Source organism: Phocoena sinus, chromosome 6 (genome assembly GCF_008692025.1).
Source record: "Phocoena sinus isolate mPhoSin1 chromosome 6, mPhoSin1.pri, whole genome shotgun sequence".
Taxonomy (NCBI): Eukaryota; Metazoa; Chordata; class Mammalia; order Artiodactyla; family Phocoenidae; genus Phocoena; species Phocoena sinus.
In genome coordinates, this window is record NC_045768.1 from 105212375 (window position 1) to 105238005 (window position 25631).

At 51.0% G+C, this 25631-nt stretch overlaps 1 protein-coding gene across 1 annotated transcript in view; it reads right to left on the reverse strand.

Annotated features, from left to right (window-relative positions):
- SCARA5 (scavenger receptor class A member 5) overlaps positions 1–25631 on the reverse strand; it is a 117300-nt gene that overhangs the window by 30964 nt on the left and 60705 nt on the right. Inside the window, exons 4-7 of the mRNA XM_032635296.1 lie at positions 16936–17610; positions 7329–7409; positions 5169–5267; positions 3197–3253 (exon numbers count right to left, since the gene is read on the reverse strand). Coding sequence (XP_032491187.1) covers positions 3197–3253; positions 5169–5267; positions 7329–7409; positions 16936–17610 — 912 coding nt within the window. The remainder of the gene's footprint in view (positions 1–3196; positions 3254–5168; positions 5268–7328; positions 7410–16935; positions 17611–25631) is intronic.

Below are 25631 nucleotides of genomic sequence, written 5' to 3' on the forward strand. Positions count from 1 at the left end.
AGCTCTGTATTCTAGCCCCAATTTGGCCATGACCTAGCTGGGGGACTGTGGGAATTCTCTCCAGCTCTCTGTTCAGAGGACCGTTCGGTGGGCTCCAGGGTGGCAGAGGAGTTGGTTTGAAACACCATCCAAACCCTGTGACTCTAAAACCCTATGACTCCAGGCCAAAACATGGGTAAACAATTACAAGATCTTGTTCTGAAAAATAGTTTAATATTTACTTAAAACAGGGGTCCTGAGAAGTCTTTTCTGTAACGCCTTCTTCAAAGGAAAACCCCTAATTTCCAATTCTAACCTGAGGCGGGGGTCTTTGTTGTTTTTCTCATCAATCCCTTTAACGTAGTAACATCCCCACCTGCTGGAGCTTTAGGATGTCGCTGCTAAAGGTGGGAGGTGTTTGGTAAAGGTTCCAGGCCTTAGGTGCAAGCTGGGCTCCCAGAGGAGGATTGCCTCCTCCACTATATCCTTTTTTGAAGGAGGGTGGAGCCCTGCGCTGAGAACTCCTTCTTCCCACCCATTGGATCTCACGGTGGGGCTGCCCTGGGCCCAGGGAATGACTAAGAACCCCCCAGAAGCGGGCACTCAGCCTGGGTCAGAATTTCCGCACTTCTCTGAAAGATGATCCCTGGCTCCCTCTTCAGAACCTCAGTCCCAGGGATCCAGTGAAGGCCTCTGGGACCAGAGTTCCTTAGAAACCTAACCAGGAGTCTGACTACAGTGTGGGTTTGGCGTGAGCAGAGGCAGGCCAGAGGGTGGAGGCCATGGGAAGGCCCAGGTCTCAGCCCTGAATTGCTTCAGCGGCCCCCCTTCAGCCTTAGGCCCTTCCATCCACATCTCCAAGTGGAGGCATCTCTAGGGGGTTTAAGGAGCCCAACCCTCCTCTTCAAGACCAGGGGCCTGAGCTCTCATTCCAGAATCAGAGAAGGCCGAGGCCTGGGTTTTCCGTCCAGCCTCTGCCTTGGGTGTCTCCTCTCCCCATTCCAGGTCTCTGAGAATGGGAGATGGATGGAGGGCCGTCCAGCCTGGTGGTTCTGCGATCCCCATATGTGTCCCTTGTGCCTCCCACGCTGTGTACGGCCGCCCGTCGATGGGGCCGTCCCTGTCCCCACTTTCCAGCTCCATCACCAATGGAGACATTTTGGGGTCTTGTGAGGGGGCTGTTACAGCATCTTCAGGGCAGTCCCCGAGGAGGGGCCATCCAGAGCTGACACGGGCCTCTTGCGGCGCAGTCAATAGGCTCCAGGGTCAAGCGGATTAGCTGCCCTTCCCCAGGCTCCCCACCCGTGCCTGGGGGAGCGCCCCCAGGTGGCTCAGCTCCCACCCCCAGCAGCCCCCATCCCCCCAGTCACGCACACACAGTGCCCCTAGCCTCAGAGCCCAATCCCAGTGCAAAGCCCACCCAGCTGAGCCCACAGAGGCAAGGTAAACAGTGACGCGAGCATCCCTGGGGTGAATGGTGACTAACAACCATCACCTCTCCCAGGCTCGGCTAGCTCAGACCACACCATCCTCTCGAGTCAGCTGGGGAACAGCTGTCAAAGAGTCCTGACAAGCACCCCTGGGTACACGGGCAGTGTTTCTGATTCCCCTCTCAGAGGTTACCTTTCCACAGTCCCTCCCTTCCTGCCACCCCATCAGGAGTTATTTATTTCACACAGCTAAATGCCACGGTCCTTCTCGGCTGCCTTGGCAGCATTCAGGAGACAGAGTACTGGTGCCCAGCCCTTAGATAAACGCGAGTCAGACCTATCACAGACATCCTAGGTCAGATCTAGCCCCCTTCCTTTGCCTTCAAAATTTTCTTTTGGCTCCTGCAGCGTCCAGCAGATCTCATCTAGCCGGGTCGCTCCCAGTTAAGCCCTTGGCTATCCTTGGAAGGGACTCTCCATAATGCTAGACAGACTGCGAAGCACATAGACTGCTTTGTGGACTACAGCATCTGAGGTAAGGTGGGCATGTGGAGTCCAGGGTAGACACAGGCGTACCTCCTCCTCAGGTACACCCATCACTTTAGAGCGACAGAGAGCTGTCCCCTACACTTTTCCTGTTTGATCCTTAATCACTGCCCCGGGAAAGCAAAGGGTAGAGGAAGTAGGAGGCAAGTTAAAGTTTCAGGGACCTTGGAGAAGGGCATTATTCAACAGCAAGGTCTCCTGGTCCTGCGTGGCTGGGATGGAAATGTCATTTTAAGGACCCACTGAAACCGAAGATCAGCCTTCGAGAAGCCCTCAATGTGGGTCCAAAGTGTGCATCCACAGTGGTATCTGTCCCTTTCCCCAGGCCCAGCCTTCTTAGGCAGCCCCACACCAGGGCCCAGATGCCCTAGAAGTGGGTAAACTGCTTGAGCCTTCACCCAGATGGCAGCATTTCAGAGCCCAACAGATACTATACGGTGGTATTTTTTTGAATCTTGGCTAGGAGACTCTATTCACTGAAACTTGGCTGGGAGGCTCGCTCTTTTCTGGCACTCTCTCCAAGGTTCTACATGTAGACCTTTGTGGGAGAAATAAACCCTGGAAAAGAGTGTCATAACTAGATAAGCTGGCTTCCCTTGTAAACATTTTAGGAAGGACCCTCGTTGGAAAGACGCCCATTCCTGGCCTCGGTGGTCTTCCAGATAATGAGATTTCCAGCATCACTGCTCAGTTAGTGGCAGAGGAGGAAAACAAACAGGATTCTGCTTCGCCTCTACACCTTTCCCCATGAGGTCTTGCTGAATTTTCACAAGGTCAGTAACTGAATTTTAGCAAGCATCTCCAATGATGTAAGTCTGTCTAAATTGGTGTATTACATAGGATAATAATAACAAACACTTACTGAGTCCTAACCACGTGTCCTAACCACCTGTTACATGGATTAACTCATTTAATTCTCTACAATGACTCTATGACATAAGAATGCTTCTTCTCCCCATTCTATAGACGAGAAAATTACATAGTGAGGCGGCCGGAAGGGAGCCCATGCAGTCTGCCTCCAGTCCCTCCCACACAACCACTGGGTTTATACCATGTCTGGAAATGTGGCCTGTGCCCCTGGGGTATAATTCTCTCTTGCTGGATCAACTGAGCCCTGGAGTGGACAGGGAGCTCCTTTGACACTGGAGCCCCAGCCTCCAGCCACCGAAACTTGGGTTGCTTGGGCAATAGCTACACCTGTGCTGACACAGAATCCAGTGACCCCAACAGAATTTCCTTACTGGCATCCCCTGTTCTGTCTCCTTTCTCTCCTTTCTCTCCTTTTGGGCCTCGGTCACCTGAAACAGAGGAGGAAAACGGGCATTAGAAATGGAAATAAATCCTAATTGTAAATAAAGTCTTACCTGCAGGAAACATTAACCCAAGACCAGAGAAATCCTCAGGGAGGAGCCCGCAGCCCTGGAGGGCATGCATGGCTGAAAGGGTAAGAGCTTGGGCCAATTATGTTGCCTACTCTGGTCCCCCTTGGAAGCAGGGTGGGTGGGCACCAAGCAGAGAAGTTTCATTCCCTCCAACTAAAGCACAGAGGAGCAGCGCAGCACAGACTAAAGGAGTACATGGTATCCCACAGGAAGAAGACAAAGCAAAGATATTCCTATTAAACAGCCAAAGTTTCAGAAGTCCAAATCCAAGGTTATTCTAATAAGCACGGAAAGAGAAAAGGCGGGGAGGGTCTTCAGTTACAAAGGGAGACACATAGGTTCTATGTCAGGCAGATTTATCAGTGGAGGAGGCTATAAAACACGGGGGAGAGTTTCCAGGGAATTGTGGAATTTCCTTCCCAGGATATGGTTAAAACAACACAGCTTTTTTCTCAGCTAGCATCCCACTCTACAAAGAAGTAGAAGGGTCCTGACACCACTCAAGGGGACATTAAAATGACCAGGGAATTCCATCCAATTGCCTCCAGAAAGATATCTGCAAATCAAAAGCTTATGGTATATTCTCTCATGAAAAAAAAGCAAGCCAGCAAGTTCCAGGGGAGGATGCCTTGTGTGTTCCAAGTTTTGAAAAAAACAAAAGCAAACATATATGTAAATATGAATGTGCTTGGAAAAGGGTCTGGCAGGATGTGCTCCAAAGTGTTTACAGTAGTTATTCTGAAGAATGAGCCCTTAAGAGACCTAGGGGGAAGGCACTCACTTTTTACTTTATACTTTATACATTTCTGTATCGTTAAATTGTTTTCAATAAGCATGTGCTGCTTTTGTAATGTGTTTTAAAATCGATTTTTTTAAATGTGGATCATAAAAGGAAGGAAGACCTCAGTCTGTTTAATCACCAACCAGAAAGTAGAATAAAAGTTCCCAGTGATCCTAGATTAAGAGGTCATCCTAGATGTGGGGTGGGAATGATTAATAGTACTTTTCTTTTTCTTAGTTTTCATTTTAACAAGTGAGAGAGCCTGGGGAAAGAGTATCCGAGTTCCTCTTTTTCTTCTGCAATGGTGCTAAGAGGTCTGGACACTCTTGAAATGAACGTGGAAAGACGGGACTGACTCTAAAGTGGGATTCCCTGAAAATGAGCAAGATGACTTTTAATGGGAAGGAAAAAAAGTCAGAAGAAACACTATTGGCAATGGAAATCTGAGGATTGATTAAAGTTTTAAATATTTGGGGAATAAAAAGAATATGAGGAACTGTGAGGAATCTGGCAGTATTGGGGGGAGGAGGCCATCCTGGGTCTGTGTTTCTCCTGCAAGCCTGCTCTCCTGACCTGGCTTCCTCTGGTTACATCACCGAGCTGCAACCAATAGTAACACTCCCTTGCATTTCTACAGCGCTTTGGAGTTTACCGTGTTTTCACTCATACACGTTCCACGTGATCCTCGTGACAGCCCTGTGAAATATAGTATCACGAGGCTTGTTAGTTTGGGCATGAGGAAACTGACACTTAATGGTAATTCCCTGGGCAGTCCGGTGGTTAGGACACGCGCTTCCACTTCAGGGGGTGCGAGTTCCATCCCTGGCTGGGGGAGCTAAGATCCCGCAAGCCCTGCGGTGCAGCCAAAAAGAAAAAAAAAAAAGAAAAGAAAAGAAAACAAACTGATGCCTAATGAGATTAAGTGACTTGCTCAAGGTCACTCAGCTTCTCAGTGGAAGAACTAGAATTTGAACCAGGTCCACACTCCAGTGCCCACGTTGGTGTGCAGGGGCTGGTGGTGAGCGAGGGTGAGCTGAGATGCGTTGTTACCTTTGAACCCACGCATGCCCATCGGTCCCATGGCTCCCAGCTTCCCTTCGTCGCCCTTGGGGCCGGGCAGTCCTGGGGTCCCTCTCTCCCCTGGCAGACCTGGGGAGACAAGAAAGTTTTGGAGCCTCAGACTCAGAACTGGAAGGGCCCCCAGAGGCCATCGTCTGGCTCAGCCACAGACCTCAACCACGCATCCTCCTGCTATCCCTGCTTCCTGATTCTTCTGAGTTAAAGATGCTACAAAGACAGTGTCCAAAAGGTCAGCACAAACCCTCCCCGTCAGCACCTTTTATCCAGTGAGGCTGAACCCCTCCCCCCGAAAGGTCCAATTCTATTGTGAGTGATGGTGGAGGTGCCAACCTCATTCGGAAGCTGTCTCTATACCTCTAGCTTTGCTAGAGATTTAGACTTGCAAAATTTTTTGGAGCCTTTTGAACGTGGCAGGCACTGTTCTGGGTGCTTTCCATTACGTATCTTATTTAATCCTCCCCATAAACTGAGGTATTATTTCACCTGTGTTACCAATGAGAAAACTGAGGCCCAGAGAGGTTAGGTAACCTGCCCATGGTCACACAGCAGAGAGCGCTGGAGGCAGGGTCCTATCCCTGCTTGGTCGGCTTCATCTCAGCTGGATGAAAAGGGCTTACTGGTACTTGGGGTAGGAGGAAGATTAAATCACTCCCCATCCTGTGTAAGAAAAAACCAGCAAGGTCCCTTCCTTGTGGTAAACACAGGGAAGTGTAGAGCAGGGGAAGGTAGGCTGAAGAGGAGGCAGGAAGTCTGCAAGCTCAGTAACTGGGGCAGACAGGCTGCTGTCACATCAGTCCCCAGGGCTCCTGGCCACAAGGCCCCGTGGCACTGGCTGCACATCACCATGGAAAGCCGGAGTCAACAAGTGGTTTCACCCAGTGAGGCCTCGGCCCTGGAGGTCTGACCTAAGCCCACAGTTATCTCTGCAAAGCAGGGCACTCTAATGAACTAATTAATTTTACTTTCCTGCTTCAAATGTTAGTTGGTTTCCTTTGGCCTTTTTTCCATGACACGGAGAAATCTGTTTCGCACTTATGATTCCTCCGCCGTAAACATCAAACGGCTGGAAGAGGATGGGGGCCCCAAGAGGGTGATAGCACCTCAGACGAGGGCTTGATTTATTTTTTTCCCTAACGCAACATTCCTGGAGCCCAACAGCCCTGCTGCCACGGCATTCTGTGTCTCCTGCAGGATATGCCCAGGGATCCTGCATCCTGTCATTGACTAAGGCAGAAAAGGAGGTTCCACAGCTCTGGGAGCCCCTGGGCATCCTTGATTCTGAGTTTAGGGAGCTGTGCTGAGAGGTGGAGGCCAGGCCGTGGGTTCTGCCTCAACCAGCCTCTGCCTCTTCTCCTGTTCTCAGCCTCCTTAGAGACTTAGGAAGGGGGTGGTTTGGAGGTATAATTCCTGACATAAATAAGCCGACACCTTTCCCCTGATAAACCTCCCCTTTTGTTACATCACTTAGAAGACTCTACACTCCCTTAGAAAAACGCTGCTCACCGCAGAGGCTCGGGAATGGACAGGCTGGGATGCAAAATTTGGTAAAGTAACAGAACGGGAACTCCTGAGACGAGGCATTTAAGACGAACATACCCCTTCCAGAAGGCCCCAAAGTACCCTCCCTGCCAGCTACTGGACCCTCCGGGCTGTCACTAGTGCATGTAGCAGGGTGGAGAGGGCACGAGAGGGCAGGTATCTGCTGACCGGGGCAGGTTCCGCAGGAGGTAGGGAGTCAGGTGCTGGGGACTCAGGAAACACTGAGGGGACACAGCATACTTGATGGGTTGCTCTGGATCAGGGGACACCCTCAATACCTTCCAATGGCCCTGGTCACAGGGACCCTGGCTGCTGGGGTGGGAAGTGGCTTCAAGGAGTTGTGAGCCTCATGTGTACCCTTTTTCTTCAGGTCCTGGTCCTCTCTATGGAAAAGGATTTGCTCCATCCTACTGTTATACCAATAACCTCTTAGTCTCTTAACAGAACAGGGCATCTGAAGCTGAGTTGATTGGGCACTGTCCCAGGAGCCCCATCACCGATACCAAAGAGAAAACAGAGGGTCAGGGATGTATAGCAGAGCCCCTTCCCTTCCTGGTATGTCCAGTGCCCTCCCAGGGGCCTCCCCATTACCTCGAAGTCCAGGTAATCCAGGGGTTCCAGGCTTGCCTTCTTTCCCTTCATCCCCCTGATCGCCTTTGGGGCCCGGTGGTCCTGAAAGGGTTGCAAACAGCACTAAGGTTAGAGGATGGCTTTCTGGAGTAGGTCACCTGTGGAGGAAACTCCCTCTTAAAAAGAGGAAGGGTCGGCATTATGCTTTGGATGTACACAGGGCTCCATCTAGTCCAGCCGTGTGTGTGCGTGCGTGTGTGTGTGTGTGTGTGTGTGTGTGTGTGTGTGTGTTTGCACTGGGGAGGTAGGAATCGGGGAAAGCTTCCCGGAAGAAGTAACATCCAAAGTGAAATTGCAAGGAGGAACAGAAGGTGGCTAAGTAAAGAGAGGAGTGGGAGTGTGTTATGGACTGAATGTCTGTGGCTCCCCTAACCCAACACCAAATGCATATGTTGAAGCCCCAACGTCCAACGTGCTGGTATTGGAGATGGGGCCTTTTTGGGAGATGATTAGGTTTAGATGAGGTCATGAGAGTGGGGCCCCCATGATGGGATTAGCGCCCTTATAAGAAGAGACCCCAGAGAGCACTCTTCCTCCCTCCCTTCCTCACGCTGGCACCGATGAGCATGCTTTCTCTGCCACAGAGGGGCACGGCAAGAAGACAGCCATCTGCGGCCAGGAAGGAGGCTCTCATCTGAACCCAACCCTGATCTCAGACTTCTAGCCTCCAGAGCTGTGAGAGAGGAATGCTGTGTAAGCCACCCAGTCTGTGGTATTGTTGTAACAGCCTTAACTAAGAGGAAAAGGGGAAAGTTCCAGGCGGAGGAAACAATCCCTATAAGAGCTTAAAGATAAGAAAGAGATCTGGGAGTCATGATGGGATTAGAAACTGGGGGTGGGGGTCCCATGATGGGATAAGAAGGGTGAGAAAGTGGAGGGTCCTGGAGGTCTGGTGTAAGCGTGTTGAATTTGACCCTGAGGGCACCAGAAGCCACAGAAGGGGCCTGAGAGAAGAGTGTGGTCATATCTGCACACGAGGAAGACTGCTCAGGCTGCAGTGTTGGAGAGGGATTGGAACAGAGGGAAAGCAGAGGCAGGGAGGTCAAGGAGGAGGCTGCGCCCCAGGTGCGAGGTGGCGGAGCCCTGTATTAGGGAAGTAGCCGTGGGGAGGGATATGAGTGGCTGTTAGGAAGTAGAAGAGGCAGACCTTGGCTAAACTAGGTGAAGGCAGGGGAGGCGGCCAGGATCAGGTTCAGATCTCTGGCTTGAGCACCTGGATGGAAGAAGAGGTTTCTAATTGCTCCTTAGCGAGGCTTCCTTCCAGGGCGAGGGTACAGCATCACGGCAGGGATTCTAGCTTGTGTGATCAGATTCAGTCCCCACATGCTGGGTGTTGAGACTACACAGCCAACTAGCGAGTGAGGGAGCCGTGGTTTCAACTCAGGTCTGCCTGGCCCCGCCCACCCTGCCCTGCTCCTCATGTAGACCTCCTGCCATTCCCAGAATGCACCCGAACCTTCCCGCACAGCAGCCTGCTGTTCCCAGACTGGCGAGCCAGGGGGGCCCTCCATGTCAATCGCCTATGGCTACCTGCCCCTCAGGGACGCTCATGACCACCTTCTTGGCCAAACCTTCTCTGATCTATCATTCCTGCTGCAAGTGGGCACGGCCTGTTTGAATGCACGTCCTGGGTGCCACTTGACGTTTATCTCACACTGCCTGGTCTTACAGTCACGGGAGTACGCGTTCTCTTTTTCCTAAGAAAATGGCCATCTCCCTGAGACAAGACCACATCCTTGACATCCTCGTACTGGCTGTGAAGATCCAGACTCTAACTTTCCCTGCTCTGGCTGCTCGATGAGAGAAAAAAAAAGGACCAAGGAAAATGCCCAAACTGTATTGCATTGGGTGGAAGTGTGTCCCCTCCAAGTTCACGTCCACTTGGAACCTCAGAATTCGACTTTCTTTGGAAACAGGGTCTTTGCAGATGTAATTAGTTAAGATGAGGTCAGATTGGAGTAGGGTGGGTCCTTACCCAATGACTGGCATCCTTATAAAAAGAGAAAGCACAGACAGCTGGGCAGAAGGCCAGGTTACCATGGAGGCTGAGACTGGAGTGATGTGTCTACAGGCCAAGGAACGCCATGGATGGCTGGCAACATCAGAAGTCAGAAAGAGGCCGGGAAGGATCCTCCCCTAGACCTTCTGGAGGGAGCACGGCCCTGTGGACATCTTGATTTCAGGCTTCTGGTCTCCAGAACCGTGAGAGAATAAACTTCTGTTGTTTTAAGCCACACAGCTTGTGGTACTTTGTTATGGCAGCCCTAGGAAACCAAAGCACGTATACTCGCAGCCTAGCAGTCATGTCTTGCACAATAAATATTTGATGACTGAATGAGTATATGAGATCAGAGGGTGTTAATACACATGAAACAGCCAGGTGGCCAAGATCAAGATGTACTGATACATTCCCCAAGTTGACACTGTCCGCAGACCCTAACCAAAGTGGACAGCTGTTTAAGCATTAATGGCATGCGCACAGGGAAAAAAGTAATCAGCAGCTGAAAAATGCACAAATCATTACACGATGACTTGTGAGTTACACAGATCACTTAAGGGGGACTGGGGTTTGCAGTCATCTTCCTCTTTTCTAGGAAGAAAAGCAAAGTAAGACTGGCCATGGTGACCTCGGTTTTTGGACAACAGGAACGGCTGGGAACACGCCTAAGATTCTACAGCAAAGACAAGAGTACGGAAGCAAATGAGCTTTAACGATGCCCATTCCGACAATCTCCTGGCCAGGTCAAAGCTGCAGCAAAGGGAGCTGAGAGCGGTTCCTGGATCTCTGTACGTCACGGGCTGTCACTGGGCTGTCACCCTCCCCCTGCCCCCAGTCCACTCCATCCCTTTTCACTCTTCTCTGCTCCCTCCAGGCTTCCCCATGGGTAACCTAGCACTCTGGGAATCAAGCAGGTCAAGGATACCGCGGACCGTGCCCTCCATTTGTTTTATTCGCTCTGATGTGGGTGTGACCCAACATATGGACCTTCCCGGGAGTAATTCTGGCAAAGACAGGATGCTGCCCAGTGGCCTGACCCTGATGGTAAGGCATCAAGGTGGCAGAGATCATTTGGAAGGTGAGGTTTGAGGATGGATATGGAAGATCTTAGGTTCAGGTCCTGGTTCCATAAAATCTAAGTAAAAATCCCTTCCTCTGGCGTTTGTAGTGAGGAATAAGCGAATTCAGTGACATGGTGGACATCAACAGGCTTGGGAAGCCTCGAGTGGCAAGGCCATCCCTGACCATCTGTACCTCACTTTTCGCAATGCTTCATCAGAACTATTTGGAGATGGTTATTCCAGGCTCTGAAATCACCCTTCCAATTCAGGGAGAGCCACATCCAAAAAACATCCTACACATGGAGAGTTTTTTTTTTTTTTTTTTTTTTTTGGAGAGTTTTTAAGACATAACTAAGTGGTTAGTGAAGGCCTTTACTAGAGATTAACTGGGAAGAAGCTGGGGTAGACAGTTAAGGCGGGTGCTGATTTCCAAGCCTTAGTCATATCCTCAGGTGGTACTGGCCCAGCCGATTCAGAAGAGCCTGGAATGCAGCCAGCCTGAGTCTCATGGGGCCATGCTGCCTGGAGCTCTGAGGATCAAGTGCTTCTTTCAACCACTGCTGCCCATGGGTGGTGCACTCTTGGGATCTGACGTTTTGTCATTTTCTCAGGAATCCAGGTTAACCATCTGGAGCTTTCTTGGACTCCTCCCTTTCCTCTGCCCAGCCCCCTTCAAGGCTGACATCCAGGTGGTTCCCATGTCATGTGTCTAACTCCTTCCTCACTGCCTCACTCATTGGCTCCAGCCTCTCTCTCCAGCCCACTGTTGCTGTCTGATTAATCTCATCAGAATCGAGTGAACTCAGAGCCCTTGGAAGCCCCACACACCATGATGGGCAGCCCCCTCTGTTGGGGACCCCCTGAAAATCACTCCCAACCTGACCCCTTCTTCTGCAAATCACAGCCCGAGGCTTCTCGACACAAACTCTCTTCCACCTCAGCAAAAATGTTCTCCTCGTGGTGTCCCCAAATACCAGCCAAATCTTTTCCTTTCTAAGAGGCCCATCGCTCTCATCCCTGAAGCTCACCTTCACACTCATCCCTCCCATCTCTAAGAGCACCACGGCAGAACCCCCAGATCTCAGAACTGGAAGGACCCTCAGGCATCACCATGTACAGACTGCTCAGGGGAGCACCAGAGCCTGGTCAGGCCACCCTGTGCCCACACGCCAGCCACTGTCACTCCCCTTGGACTGTGGTCCCCAAGGAGGACAGGCCTATCTAAAGGGCTGGAGCCCTACTCTCTGTGGCCCTGGGCCTCACAGAGCACCTGGCACACAGGAGAGATTTCAAGGAATGACTTCTGGGCAGTCGTGGAAGCTGTTATGGTGTCAGTGGTCCCAGTGGTCCCCAGATGAGCATTTTTAAAAATTTTTATTAAAGCATAGTTGATTTACAATGTTGTGTTAATTTCTTCTGTACAGCAAAGTGACTCACTCATATATATACTCTTTTTCATATATGGCTTATCACAGGATATTGAATATAGTTCACTGTGTTATACAGTAGAACCTTGTTGTTTATCCATCCTAAATATAATAGTTTGCTTCTGCTAATGCCAAACTCCATCCCTCCCACATCCCCCTCTTGGCAACCACAAGTGTGTTCTCTACAACTGTGAGTCTGGTTTTGTTTCATAGATATGTTGATTTGTATCATATTTCAGATTCCACATATAAGCGATATCTTATGGTATTTGTCTTTCTCTGTCTGACTTACTTCACTTAGTGTGATCATCTCGAGGTCCATCTATGTTGCTGCAAATGGCATTATTTCATCTTTTTGATGACTGAGTAATATTCGGATGAGCTTTTAAGCTTCTCAGCTCACGCTATCATGTCTCACCTTTTCTATCACTGGAGCAGGCCAGGGCAGAGGTGGGATGGGACAAGAGGAGCAGAGTCCACTTCTCCTCAATCGTGGCAACAGTCCAGAGCCCCTCCACTGGGCTTCCGATCCTGTGTGCCGGCCCCTCTCTCCCGCCACCTCCCACAGGGGGCACTGGGAGTGAGAGGAGGTGGGGAGGGAACCTCCTGGCCCTGGGCCCGGGTCCCCCTCAGAGCCTGTCCACTGGTCTAGCCCACCCCCAATGCTGCCCCCAGCACAGCTCTGCCCTCGCTGGGCTGCCGTGAGCCGCTCCAGCTGGAAGCATCTCCAGCACAGAACAAAGGATTTGGGACCGAGCATTTGGGAGAAACACCAGGATTCTTCTGGGGACCAGCCAATGGGGAGGGAAAAGCAATCCGTTCTCCCTTCCCGGATCCTGGAACGAGAGACGGGGTGGGGGACTCATGTGTGCTGGAATCTAGACAGTGGCCTGCCAAGAACAAATGATCATGACAGCTGATGCCTCGGGCCCGAAGCCAGCAGAACGGTGACCAAGCTCGTAATGTAAACACCACTGCAGAACCACGCTAATCCTGGGGCAGCTGCCAGAGGTCGGCTCCCTGCTTCCATTGCCCTGATGTCACTGGGGCTCTGCATTCTCAGCGCTATGACGTTTACAGTATCAAGAGCTCTCTCACTTCATTTCATGCGTCCTCTCTGGGACCCTGAGCGTATGCATGGGGCCGTGGCCCAGCCTGCAAAGCCAGCTCTCTTCTGAGCCCCAGGCAGAGGGCTGGTGGGCAAGGCTGGGGGCAACTGCTAATTTCTACAGCAGGCATTCCATTCCCCTCCCAGCAGAGCCCCCTGCAGCCTGCCTCGGGGTTGGGGAGGGCGCCACCAGTCCATGCTTCCTAGTCCGTGGTGGGATAGAAACACCTCCGTTCACAGAGACGCCCACCACCTTCAGGGATGCACATCCCTGTGCACCCGAGACCAGGGCCCACTGCTCCAGCCTGGAACCCAAGACCCCATTCCCATTACGAACATCTGTTGAGTGGGACTCTCTGCTCTACTAGATGGTGTTTTTTCTCGAAACAGCAGCCCACAGGTAAGTTTGCTTTGTCAATTTGCTTTCACGAATTGAGAGATGAATCTTCTAGCCCAGCCGAGGCACTGGCTGGGGATTTGATGTAGGCAAGTCATTTCCCCTCTCTGAGCCTCAAGGGCCTCAACTACAAAATGAGGGTAGTGGCCTTAGGTGATTTCAGAGCCCTATTGTCACTCTAACCTTCTGTGAATCTATAAACACCCGTGTAGCGAACTGAGCCACCTGCCTGTGGCTGGCAAGTCTTGCCTTCAGGCCTTTGCTCACACCCTGCCCCCTCCTGGGATGCCTCCCCTGTCTGATCATCTAAGTTCTCTGCTTCTTTCAGAGCCACAGAGAGATTTCAACAGACTTGATAAATGCTGAAAGTCCAACATCCCTTATCTAAAAGCCAGGGTAGAGTTTTGTGCTGTTGAAGTTGAATGGTAATTACATTCAGATATACCAAACAGAACTCTCTTTAATCATACCAGTTGGGTCCCTAACAACCATGAGAGAGGGAGGTGGGAAGGGGAGACACCAGCCACAGTAGTGGTCCTGGGAGATATAGGGGCCGAATGGTATTCATCTCTGAAGAGCCAGCAACCCATCAATAATGCCAAGCTTGAAGACTGGAAGGCAGGTCTGGGCAGAACCGAGATGAGACTTCAGTTCAAAGGAACCAAGTGTGAAACTTCGTTTCAGAACCAAAGAAAGACCGCTTAGAGGGCTCCACCGGAAGAACCATGGCAAATGCATGCCCCAGAGCCGCTTCAGCGCGAGCCAAGGAGAGGGACTCAGAAATTAAAGAATCAGGATGGGAAATGTTCGGTGAGGCCAAAGAGGCTGCACCAGCAGAAAGCCTGGAGGTGTCTGTTGACCGGAAGAAGGAAGCGGGAGCGCCTGGTAGGGCCTACCCCCCAAATACGGGAACAGACCCGAGGGACCACGCTCCCTTCTCACTTCATGGCTGCTAGCTGGTCTCTCTCCACCCCAGAAAGCACCACGGTCAGTGAAAAAACATGGTTTCTGAGCCAGAAAGACTCCTTTGATTTCTGAGACATGAAACCAAAGTAACCCAGGACAAGAAAACTGATCCTCTGATGGCACGGGTTCAAAAGATGTAACAGCTGTTCCACGAACATTCCTCGAGTTCCAGCCACATGTATCACACTGTTAGGTGCTGGGGGACACAGGGGTGGACAGCTGAGGGTGACTGGCTGTGACAGATTGAGCACTGGCGTTGAGTTGAAAGTCGTGGGCTGGTGACTGAAGTCACATTTAAAATGGGTGAATCCGACGGCATGTAAATTACACCTTATTAAAGCTGTTGCATACAAAAGCCCTGGGTTGGATCGTTTCTAATTGTGTGTCCTGGAGTAAGCCTGGTATTTTCTCCTGCAGCCTCAGCTGCTTTCTCCTGCAGCCTCAGCTGCTTTTCTGCAGGAATCCTACCCCGCTCTCCATAGTGAAACCTGCCTTCAACCAAGCTCGTAGCTGGTGATGGGGACCCACTTTAAAACAAAATAATGTTCTATTATTATTAACTGGATCTGGAAAGCACCATGCAAATATAAGTCTCCATCATGACTACCTTCTGCTCTGATAAATACAGAATCCCAGAGAAGGGAGACTTCGGTGAACTAGAGAGGCCAGCGGGTTCCTGGAGGAGGTGGGTTTGACTGAGATGGGAAGGATCAGTGGAATTTGGATCACGAGGAGGAAGAAGGAGGTTTTGCAGTGGAAGGAACCCCTGGAGTAAAGCTAAGGCAGTGGGAAAGGTGGGCTGTGTCTCTGGGGCAGGGATAAGACGTGTCCCACTGGACATAAGGCAGGGGATGCAAGATGGCCGTCTGTGGACCACGTATGACCCACAGATGTGTTGTATTTGGCCCACAGAGTTAAACAATTAAAAATTTCTAGAACATTCCATGCTTCCAGTTTCTCTGGAAAAAATGCAAAGACCTTATCAATGCCAGGCCAAAACGGGATGGACCTGCCATAGCCCCTACTACTCCCCTGACACCAAAGTCATTTGAGGCATTGACATTGCTCCACTGGCCCCTGCAGACAATTGTGTTTGTAACCCCTGGTACAGGGGACCAGTTAGAGGAGAAGGCAGGAAAGACAGGCTGGGGCCAGGGATGTGATGGAAGGCACATCAGCTCTGGGATCAGAAGAGCTAGGGTTCAAGTCCTGGCCCCATCACCTCCTAGCCTGCAACTGTGGGCAGCTTCCTGAATCTCAGCACATTCATGGTTGTTTTCAAAAGACACCCTGTGAGATACACTTGGCGCGGTACCTGACATAGCTGGTGTTCAAAATGGTATTAGCATTGTCCACTGTCAGCCTGAGGAGTTTTTGGTAAACCCCGCAGCCCTGGGTTCTGAGCAGGGGGTCGTGCAGGAAGAGTACATTTCATGAACACTCTGACAGTGACATGCAGGGCAGACAGCAGCGGGAAGGAACGGGGGAGAGGGGAGCGGGGGAGTGGTCAGTCAGGGGTGCAAGAGAGGAAGGTTGGCTGTAAAGGTGCTGATGTTGGTGGACCCCGAGCGAGAGCCTGGATGGAGGCCCGTGCATTTTTGCCATTATATTCAAGAGTGATAAATGAAGCCAACACATTGTTAAAGAAAATAAAACGTGTTCTTCTACCTGGATGAATATAGCTTTATAACAGCCTGGAAGGCCAGGTTCAAATTTGGAATTTTCCAACTTTTTGTAGCTCCACCATGTGTACGGTCAGGCCACCCAAGATGGCTGTTCTCTTGCTCTCTGAACATCCCCTGCCCAACGAGCGTCTGCTTCACCTACACCCTAATCACGTGACTCATCTTCCTACATACTTGCCTCCGCCCCAGCTAGTGACTGTTCTCATCAAAGGGGCCTTGAGGGGCGTGATCCTCTGCTAGTTTCCCTGGTAACCGATGAGCCCACCTGACATCAATTCCCAACTGGCAATCTCCCCTCCCCGCCCCCCACCGCCCCACAGAGAGGACTGCCGCCTTGTCCTGCCCGCCCATCGGACGCACATGGTGGGGTATCACTCCAGGACCTTGCTTCAGACGTGTAAACTCCCCAATCCATTAAACCACTCATGTCTCTTTTGCTGACTCCAGGCTCTTTCTTCCGTCTTAAAGCTGGGCAAGTGCAGGCCTTGTAGGCCTGCGGGGCGCAGCCCAACATCATGGAACACCATGCAAGGACCAGGACACTGGGGGGGCGCCTCCCTGTCTGGCCTGAGCCCCAGCTTTCCTTCCCAGCCCCAAAGTCTTGGAGGCTCCGGCTGGCACATCCAAGCTCTGACCACCCAGGTCCCCAGGAGCCATCTTGGCCATTCTCACGCCTAGGGGTGCAGACAGAGTGCACTGTCTGGGGCCGGGGTAAGCAGGGAGGAGGTTTATCCTGTGCGGGCCTGGAAATGGGCACAGTCCGTTTGGGCAGAACACTCCAGGGTCCTGGAGGGCAAGACTTCATGAAGGGGGAGCGGGTTCGGGGAGGGAGGGAGACTCCCGGACCTTGGGGAGGCAGGTGCGGGAAGAAGGCCTGAGCAGGAGGGTGCAAGCAGCCCCCGGGGTCCCGGGCGGGTGGCTGTACCTTTGGCCAGGGAGATGTTGCGCAGCGCGATGGAATGCTCCCAGTCCTTGAGGCGCAGGTCCTCGGTGACGCTGTTGAGCACGGCCAGCTCCTGCTTGAGCTGCAGCTCCAGGCTCCGGTGCACGAGGCGCATGCGGCGCGCGTCCTCGCTGGCGTTGCTCACCAGTACCTGCAGGTCCCGCAGCCGCGTGCCCTGCAGGGCCACGTCGTAGGACAGGCTGAGGTTGAGGCCGCGCAGGGCGCCGCCCACGTCGGCCAGCTCGTCGCCCAGGGCGCCCACCCGGCGCGCCAGCCCGTCCAGCAAGCCGGCGTGGCGCCGCAGCAGCAGCTGGCTGCGGTTGCTCTCCACCTGCAGTTGGTAGAGCTCCAGCTGCGCCGCGTCGCTCTGCTGGGCCGTGCGGTCGCGCAGCAGAGCCACCGCCTGCTCGCTCTGCGTCGCCTGCGCCTGGAGTCCCCACAGCGCCCCCTCCAGCCGCTGCACCGCGCCCGCCAGCGCCAGCAGCGAGTCCGACTGGTTCTGCAGCGCGTCCTGCGCCTTCCACACCTGCTCGCTCAGCTCGGCCTGCAGCGGAGCCTGCAGCAGCCGCAGCTGCAAGTCCCGGAAGCTCTCGTTCAGCCGGTTCACGTTCCGAGTCAGCGCCTTCAGGTCGTCCGGGGAGCTCCGGGGCCTGGACACTGCGGAGGAGGAGGAGGGGTGGGGTTGTGGGGGAGGTGAGGCGGCTGCGGAGGCCCCCGGGGCCCAAGAGGCAGGCCCGGACAGAGCCCGGCAGGCCGGAGGTGCTCAATAAACGACAGATGAAGGGAAATCAGACGTGGCCATGGCTGAGCGCCTCAATACATCCCCGGCACTGTGCTCAGCCAGTGGTCCCCAAACGTGTCTGCCCATGAGAATCACCTGGCCAGGCATCCCACCTGTCGAAATTGTGATTGGATGGGTCTGGGAGGTGACCCGGGCTTTGGAATTTTAAAAAGAGCCCGAGATAATTCTAAGGTGCGGATGAGTTTGTGAACGGGGAACTCATTATGGATGGGTTGATCCATAAGATATTGTCTTTTTTTTTTTTGCGGTACGCGGGCCTCTCACTGTTGTGGCCTCTCCCGTTGCGGAGCACAGCCTCCGGACGCGCAGGCTCAGCGGCCATGGCTCACGGGCCCAGCCGCTCCGCGGCATGTGGGATCTTCCCGGACCGGGGCACGAACCTGTGTCCCCTGCATCGGCAGGCGGACTCTCAACCACTGCGCCACCAGGGAAGCCCCGACATTGTCTTTTTTATATTTTGGAAATGATCAGACATCAGCGGTTCCACGTGGCTCACCCTACAGTATTTCCATTTTAGGGCAAGAGCTGTTAAAGTTGCCCCAGGCAGAACAGCAAGTAAGAGGTGGAGCCAGGATTCCAACCCAGAGGGCTTGCTTGCTCCGGAACCCAAATGCCTCCCTCCAAGTCTGCTAGGGAACCGCCTGAAGGGACCGCGGCAGCAGCAGACTCAGCCAGGCTCTGGGCTACACTGGTAATTCCCACTCCTGAATTCAGGGTCCCATTCCCTCTGGGTGGGTGGAGATGCTTTTACATCCATACCCTCCCTTCTCTGCCTCTGACTTCTAAATCTCCTATTTCCCTCCGCAGGCAAACAACCCATCTCAGTGATCTCCCACCCTTTCCTCTTGGCGAGGTTTCCTTTTCTTGGTTATAAGAAAAGCTATTTCGCAATACGAAGGGGAGGGGTGTGCATCTTAATCATTATAAGCTAGCATCCGGTGTCTCCTGGAAGCTCACGGACTGCACTCAGGTACACTACAAGCCCTGGTGCATCCTGGGATGTCTAGGGATGCTTGTTTGTTTGCTGTGCGCTCTCCACAGCTGTCTCCCGCTCTGCTCTGCAAATCAGAGAAATGGAAACTAGTAGTGGGGGGTGGGGGGCAGGGTGGGAGATGGGGGCAAATGAGGCACAGAGGGAGTTGTGCCTTGGAAATCTTGGAATGGAGCGAGCCGGGGAATTTGGTACACAGCTTGTTCAAGCAATGAAAAGATTTGGAAGGGGAAGGTAGTTTGGGGGGGGTGCTGGGGCTGATGCTTCCGGAAGTGCACAGCATAGATGGTGGCCACTCTGGAGGAGACAAGTCATTTCAGATTAGATTCAGAGGCTCACAGTGCTAGCTGGGCATTGGAACCCCACTTCAAATTCTCCCTCGAGACTTCCCTGGTGGTCCAGTGCTTCCACAGCAGGGGGCAAGGGTTCGATTCCTGGTCGGGGAACTAAGATCCCACATGCTGCGCGGTATGGCCAAAAAAAAAAAAAAACCGAAAACCAAACAACAACGACAACAAAACAAATTCTCCCTCACTCAGCCCTTTAATCTCCAAGAAAAGCATATGCCCAGCCTCTGCATATACCCATCTCTCCACCTTCAGTTAGTTCTAACTGTTCAAATGTTCTACATTCCGTCCAGACTTGAAAGTTGCCTCCCTGTAATTTCTATCCACTGATCCTGCCCTCTGAGATCACATAAAGCAAGTGAATTTTTTTTTTCCCACGAGACAGGTCTTCAGCATCTCAAACACAGTTATCACATCCCTGCTACGTAACAATGTTTCTGGTTTAAATCTGTAGTTCCTTCATCTGCTGTCTCACAACAAGCTTCTAAGCCTCCATGTATCCTGGCTAACCTCTTTTGCACATACTCAGTGTGTCAACATCCCCTTACAGGGTGCGGCTTGATCTAAATTTGATTTTTCCATGATGTGGAAAGACTGGGCAAAGTATGGGAGAAGGATCGTCAACTTCATTCTGGGCATAAGACTCTCTAATACGGCCCCAAGTGGGTCTTTCAGACTTTCATCATAGAATTTAGGTCTATGCAGTCATCTGTAAAAAGTTTCCCCAATTTACAGATAAAAAGACTGAGTCCGGGAGACTATTTGTGATCTGCCTAATGGCATGCTTCCTGACTCCTGGTGCAGTGGTTCCCTCCATTACTCCGCTACTCTGGAAAATTTAACCTAAAGAGTTGTCAATACAAGTAAAGTTTCTGGGGAAATGAATCCATGAACCAGTCACAGCCCAAGTGACCACAGGAACTGTCTACCTAAGAAATCATTGCAGTCCAGGATTAGATCATGTGTTTGTCCAATATTCGACCCAGATTGCTTGACAAGTATTAGAGGCAGGGAAGTTGGAAAACAGAAAGCCCAATATTTTAGTGGCAGTCTCTGCTTTTTTTTTTTTTTTTTTTTTTTTCTTTTGTCGTACGTGTGCCTCTCACTGTCGTGGCCTCTCCCGTTGTGGAGCACAGGCTCCGGACGCGCAGGCTCAGCGACCATGGCTCACGGGCCCAGCCGCTCCGCGGCATGTGGGATCTTCCCGGACCAGGTCACGAACCCGTGTTCCCTGCATCGGCAGGCGGACTCTCAACCAGTGCGCCACCAGGGAAGCCCCCGTCTCTGCTTTTGATGCTCCAAAGTTCAAAGAGATACCGCAGCTTATCAGAAGTAGTAAAACACTGTGAGTTTTGTTAATTCTGGTTTTAAAATTGGGATTGTGAGTGACTAAGAGTAACAGTGCAACTACTTGATTTAAGACCCCATTAGCTCAGGCCGGCCAGAGGCAATGCCATGAAGGAGGCAATTTCCCTTAAACTCACTCTGTCAGCTCCCACCAGCCCCTCCTTCTCTCTTCAGGTGGTCCCCACGCCCAACTGGTGCCCTGTGCCCTTGGAGGCTCCTGGCCTTGCCCATCAGCCCCCTCCTTTCAGAACCTACCAACTTTAAGACCCCTTCTCTCTGTCCAGAAAACTGGACTGAAACCTGCCCGTATGGTAAAGGCTGACAATCAGCTACCCACTCCAGGAGGGTTCATTTGGGTCTTTGATTATTGTTTATTACACAACCAATATTAACATAAATTGAAATAAAAGAAAAAATTCTTCCACCATCCCACAATCTCCAACAAAGCCCACTGGTTTTCCTTCCATTTCCTTCTTCTATTTCCATCCATATGCATACCCAATCTTTATGATTTGATTTCTGGGTTTTTTAAATTGGTGAATGATTATTTTACAAATATTCTCCCATCTGTCATTTATAACTATATTTTTGATGGCTGCCTAAGAGTCTGTCAGGGAGATGTCTTGTAATTTACCCATTCTCAATCATGGAAAAATAAATACAGAAAGGTCCCTCCTTCTTTTGAAATTTTTCCTACCAGTAAATTCCCAGAAGTTGGATTAGAAGAGCCAAAGTTATAGACATTTTTATGACTCTTAAAAATTCCAACCCAATCACAAAAGAAAAAAAAAAAAGAATAAAAAACTTCCAGCCAAATCCCATCCCCCAAAGTTATACCTATTTATAGGTATATTATAGATTTTTTAAATGTGCCAGTTTCAGTGAAACCTTAGTGTACTCTTACAATTTTCATATTGTCAATTTCACAGATACAGAAGGATACCTTGTTATTTTATGTTAGTATACTTGCATTTAAGAAATGGCTGTTTCAAGGCAATGCATTAGCTCAAAGGAATGTTACAGGCGTTTTAGGTACTCCAGCTAATGAGACCAAAATTATTTTGAGGGGTTAATGCTCATCCAATCATGCCGTGGAAGCCCAGAGCAGCTTCCCCCTTTTGGGATCACTTACCTACCCCAGAAGTGAATTATCTCCTTCCAACAGTCACAGTGTGTTCTTAGCTCACATTACCCCCACCCCCTCTCATCCGCCATTTAATTCCTTCCAGATGTTTGCTGTCCTCAACAGGGAACAATTCTTCCTTGAGTGTGACTCTCTTAATTCATGTTTATGCATTTATCTCTCATTTATCTCTCTGCCTGCTGTATTTACTTTTAATGGGCTTTAACTATGCTTCAACTTTCATACTTTCACAAGGGGAAAATAAGTTATAGAGTAACAATAATAACTGGTATTTCCTGAGTCCTATGTGCCAGCCACTCTTCTAAGTGCTTCTCGTGTTAATACACTTAATTCCATAACAAGCCTATGAGATAAGATCCTCATATTCCAAACGAGGAAACTGAGGCACACAGAGCTTGAGTAACTCACAAGGTCACACACTGGTTGACGGAGGAGACTGACTTTGGGCTCGGGCAGTTTGGGTCCAGAGTTCCCCTTGCGATACTGCCAAAACGGTGGAAGGCACAGAACAAACTTTTTAACAGAGACACACAAATATGGAATAAACCTTGAAGGTAATGAGTTCCCCATCATAAACCCAGGCGGGAGTCAGACTGCTTGGCAGGAATCATGGATTCTAATTGGGATTCTGATTCAATATTAATTGCTGAATACTAATGAATGTGTTAATATACACTTTATAATAATATGAGTAATGTATTAATGTCTGTCTCAGGCCACGCCCTGGGCTAGGTGGTTCGCATAGACACGTCTCCTGCAGCCTTCCTACCCACACCCCAGCCCTGAGAGGTCTCCCTGTTCCATAATTGTCTTCTATGTTCATTAAAAAATGATCACATGCTGGTTAAGTCGAGGTGCCCCAGATGTCACTGACCAGAGAGGATGTCTTCCCCCAAAACATCAGGCACACCCACAGTGCCAGCGAGGAAGGGGAAGTATGTATGAGTTGGGAGGAAGAAAGCTAAGTGTTCTGTTTGAGGTCTGGTCACCTAAACCTTGGGCATTGGTGTTAATAACCCTTTATCTCTGTACAAAATTTCACATCCATTACCTCCCTTAATTTTCACTAGAACTAATCTTGGGAGGGAGGAAGGGCAGGTATTCCTAATCTCATCGAAGGGTGAGAAAAAGAGGCTCAGAGAAGGCAAGAGATGCCAGAAGCATGAAATAAGGATGTGATGGGGTCATCTGTCCCTCAATCCAGTCTTCTGTCCTCCATACCTGCTGCAGGGAAGGTCAGTCCCATACTGAACTCCAAAGTCTACATGGGGAAGCAGGACAGGAGATGACATTTATTAAGCACCTACTGTATACCAGACTCGGTTCTCATTTCTTGCTAGAAGTGGCTTCCTTTCCTCTTCCCAGCACACTTGTGAAGTAGGAATTCTGCCTGTGTTCAGATGAGGAAGCGCGAGAAGGTGGCAGAGCATGAAAGGAAGCTCAGGCTGCTAGGACTCTGAAAGCCCTGCTGGCCCCCCCTTACCCCCCAACCCCCTTACACAAAACAGCAGAAGGCATCTGCCTCCCTTTCTACCCAGACCACCTGGGCAGGGGCCCTGCACCGGCCCAAGAAGCAGGAGGGACTTGTTAGAGGCTTGGGGAGGGGGGTGGCACGAAGAAATGGCATCCAAGTTTGATGGAGGCCCTTGGGGAGGTAGATGCTAGAACACTGCCAAGGTCCGTACAATTCTCCTATGGTCCCCCCAAGCCTCCGGGCAGACGGTATCACCATTTCACAGATGGAAAACGGAAACTCAAGCGATGAAGTAAGTAACTCAAGGCCATCTGTGAGTAGGAGGTGGACCTGCCTGGCTCTTTCACTGCCCCATGCAGCGGTCCTGCCTTGTCTTCATTTAGGCTGACAGAAGGAAGGCGGGTATCAGAATTCATAGAGCATCACATTAAGGGCAGAGATGGGAAAGGATGGGGCTGAAATGAAACTGCAAGGTAAGCACGTCAATTTAAGCACCAAGAAAAGACGGGCTTTCTTTCAGGAGGTCTGCAACGCAGGGTTGGATTTCCTGAGATCTGGAGACATGTGACTTTAATAGAAAATTAATTTAACAATGGAGCATAATATTCATTCAGAATTGCATAACGAAGAGGTTATCAGTAGACCTTTAGCACGTAAAGTGATGCACATTTTCACTAGGGCCCCCCTGTTTCCAAGAGGTAGGAGGAAACCAGGGCCAGCCTCGTGGTGTGTGACCAGTGCAGTGACACACGGCGCTGCGTGCAGGAGGGCCCCGTGCTTGGGGCTTACTGCTCTGCAGTCACTCTCTTGAAATCTTGCATAATTTTATCTTCGAATGCGTGTATTGTAAGTGAAAGGCTGAGGCAGGGGAAATGAAGCAGATTGGGGAGGGAGGGTATTAGGGGACATTCATAAGGACCCAAAGAGGAGGGCAGCAGATTGGTACATTTGGGGTGAGCTTATTGCCTTGTTTGTTTCTAAGAACCACATGCCCTCGTTCCTAGCTCAGCAGGACGTCCAGGATAAACATTTATAGTCTGGAGACTGGCTTCTCCTTTGTCTGTGGCCTCACCAGCCCCTGCTCGCACAGGAGGGAGCCGGGAGCTTACAGCTGCAGCTCAGAGCATCAGGAGGCCCTTTGAGAAGGAAGCCAGACAGACTCTCTGTCTTTGCACAGGTGGTCTGAGCTTTTTGATGCCCGGTCCATCTGAAGACTCATCAACCATTGGCTCCCGGGGCCACAGGCTTTGTCCACGTAGGTGTGACCTCCTGAGAGCCTACCTGCAGTGGCCTTTGTCAGTTCAGAGGCTGGTAGGGCTCCCTAAGTAAGCAAGCACAGGTGGCCAATTCTCCGTCTTACAGGCAGGATCCAACAAACAGGCATGAAGGATGCAGACTACCTGCCCCCTGGAACGCTGGGTTGGCTGCAGCCCAGATACCCATCCTTTACACATAGACCCTGACTCTGGCCCTTGGATGAGCACAGACTGGGAGCTGGAGGAGGTATGGAGTGCAGGCTGACTGGAAGCCAGCGGACAGCCATGGATATCCATATTAGGATGGCCTGGTACAACCTCAGAGGAAGAAAAATCCCACCAACATGTTGATTACTTTCCTCAGAGGTGTGGCTGGATATTCTGCGCTCCTGGCATAAGCATTCCCTTTGGTGGTCCAAGCAGATGGAGTCTCTGAGAATTCACTGTTGATTACTGTGGAAATGGGATCCAAGACAAATTATAACTCAGAAGGCTCCTCGTGGAGAACATATCCCCAGGATTCCCATTTCGGAGGCTAAAGGATCTGAAATTAATTATTACCAGCAATGGCAGGAAACACAGCATTTTGATGGGGCGCATACGTCTAATAGGAAAGAGACCAATTCTTTGTGAATTCACAAATGGAATTAGGGACTTGCTATTTAGACAAACATAGTGCCTAGTGCAGAATCTTGCAACCTGGTAGCTGGTCAGTAAATAGCTATCAGATGAATAAGTGAATGATTGAAAATGGAGAGTGGTAGGAGGCACAGAAGTGCCCACATCTCTTCTTAGAAGAGCTTGGAGGACTTCCCTGGTGGTCCAGTGGTTAAGCTTCTACTGCAGGGGACACAGGTTCAATCCCACAGGCCATGCAGTGCACCAAAAAAAAAAAAAAAAAAAAGCCTGGACCAGTGGAGGAGACGGGGGCAGCCTTTGGGCCCAGCCTCGCTCTCTCTTAGCCCACCTTTTACTCTAGCCAGGGCTACAATGACCAGCTTCAGGTGGGTGTAACCCAGCAACACCCTACTTCATCCACACCTCCGTAGCTGTCTGCCCCCAGGGCTTCTGTGACTTCTCAGAATCATGGCAACCACATGGACCTCATCCATGCATGGCCTTGCCACTCAGGGTAATCCTGACCTATGCAGGAAGCAGCTGGTGGATAAACACTCTCCACAGACAGACAAGTCTGCAGCTTTTACTACATAGCCCCTTGCGAGGTCCTGGAAGGACTGAGCTCTAGCCGCCACAGCAGAGACCGGCTCAAGAATACATCCTTCTAATTGTTTTCCCTCCTTTCTTATCCCTCCAGTC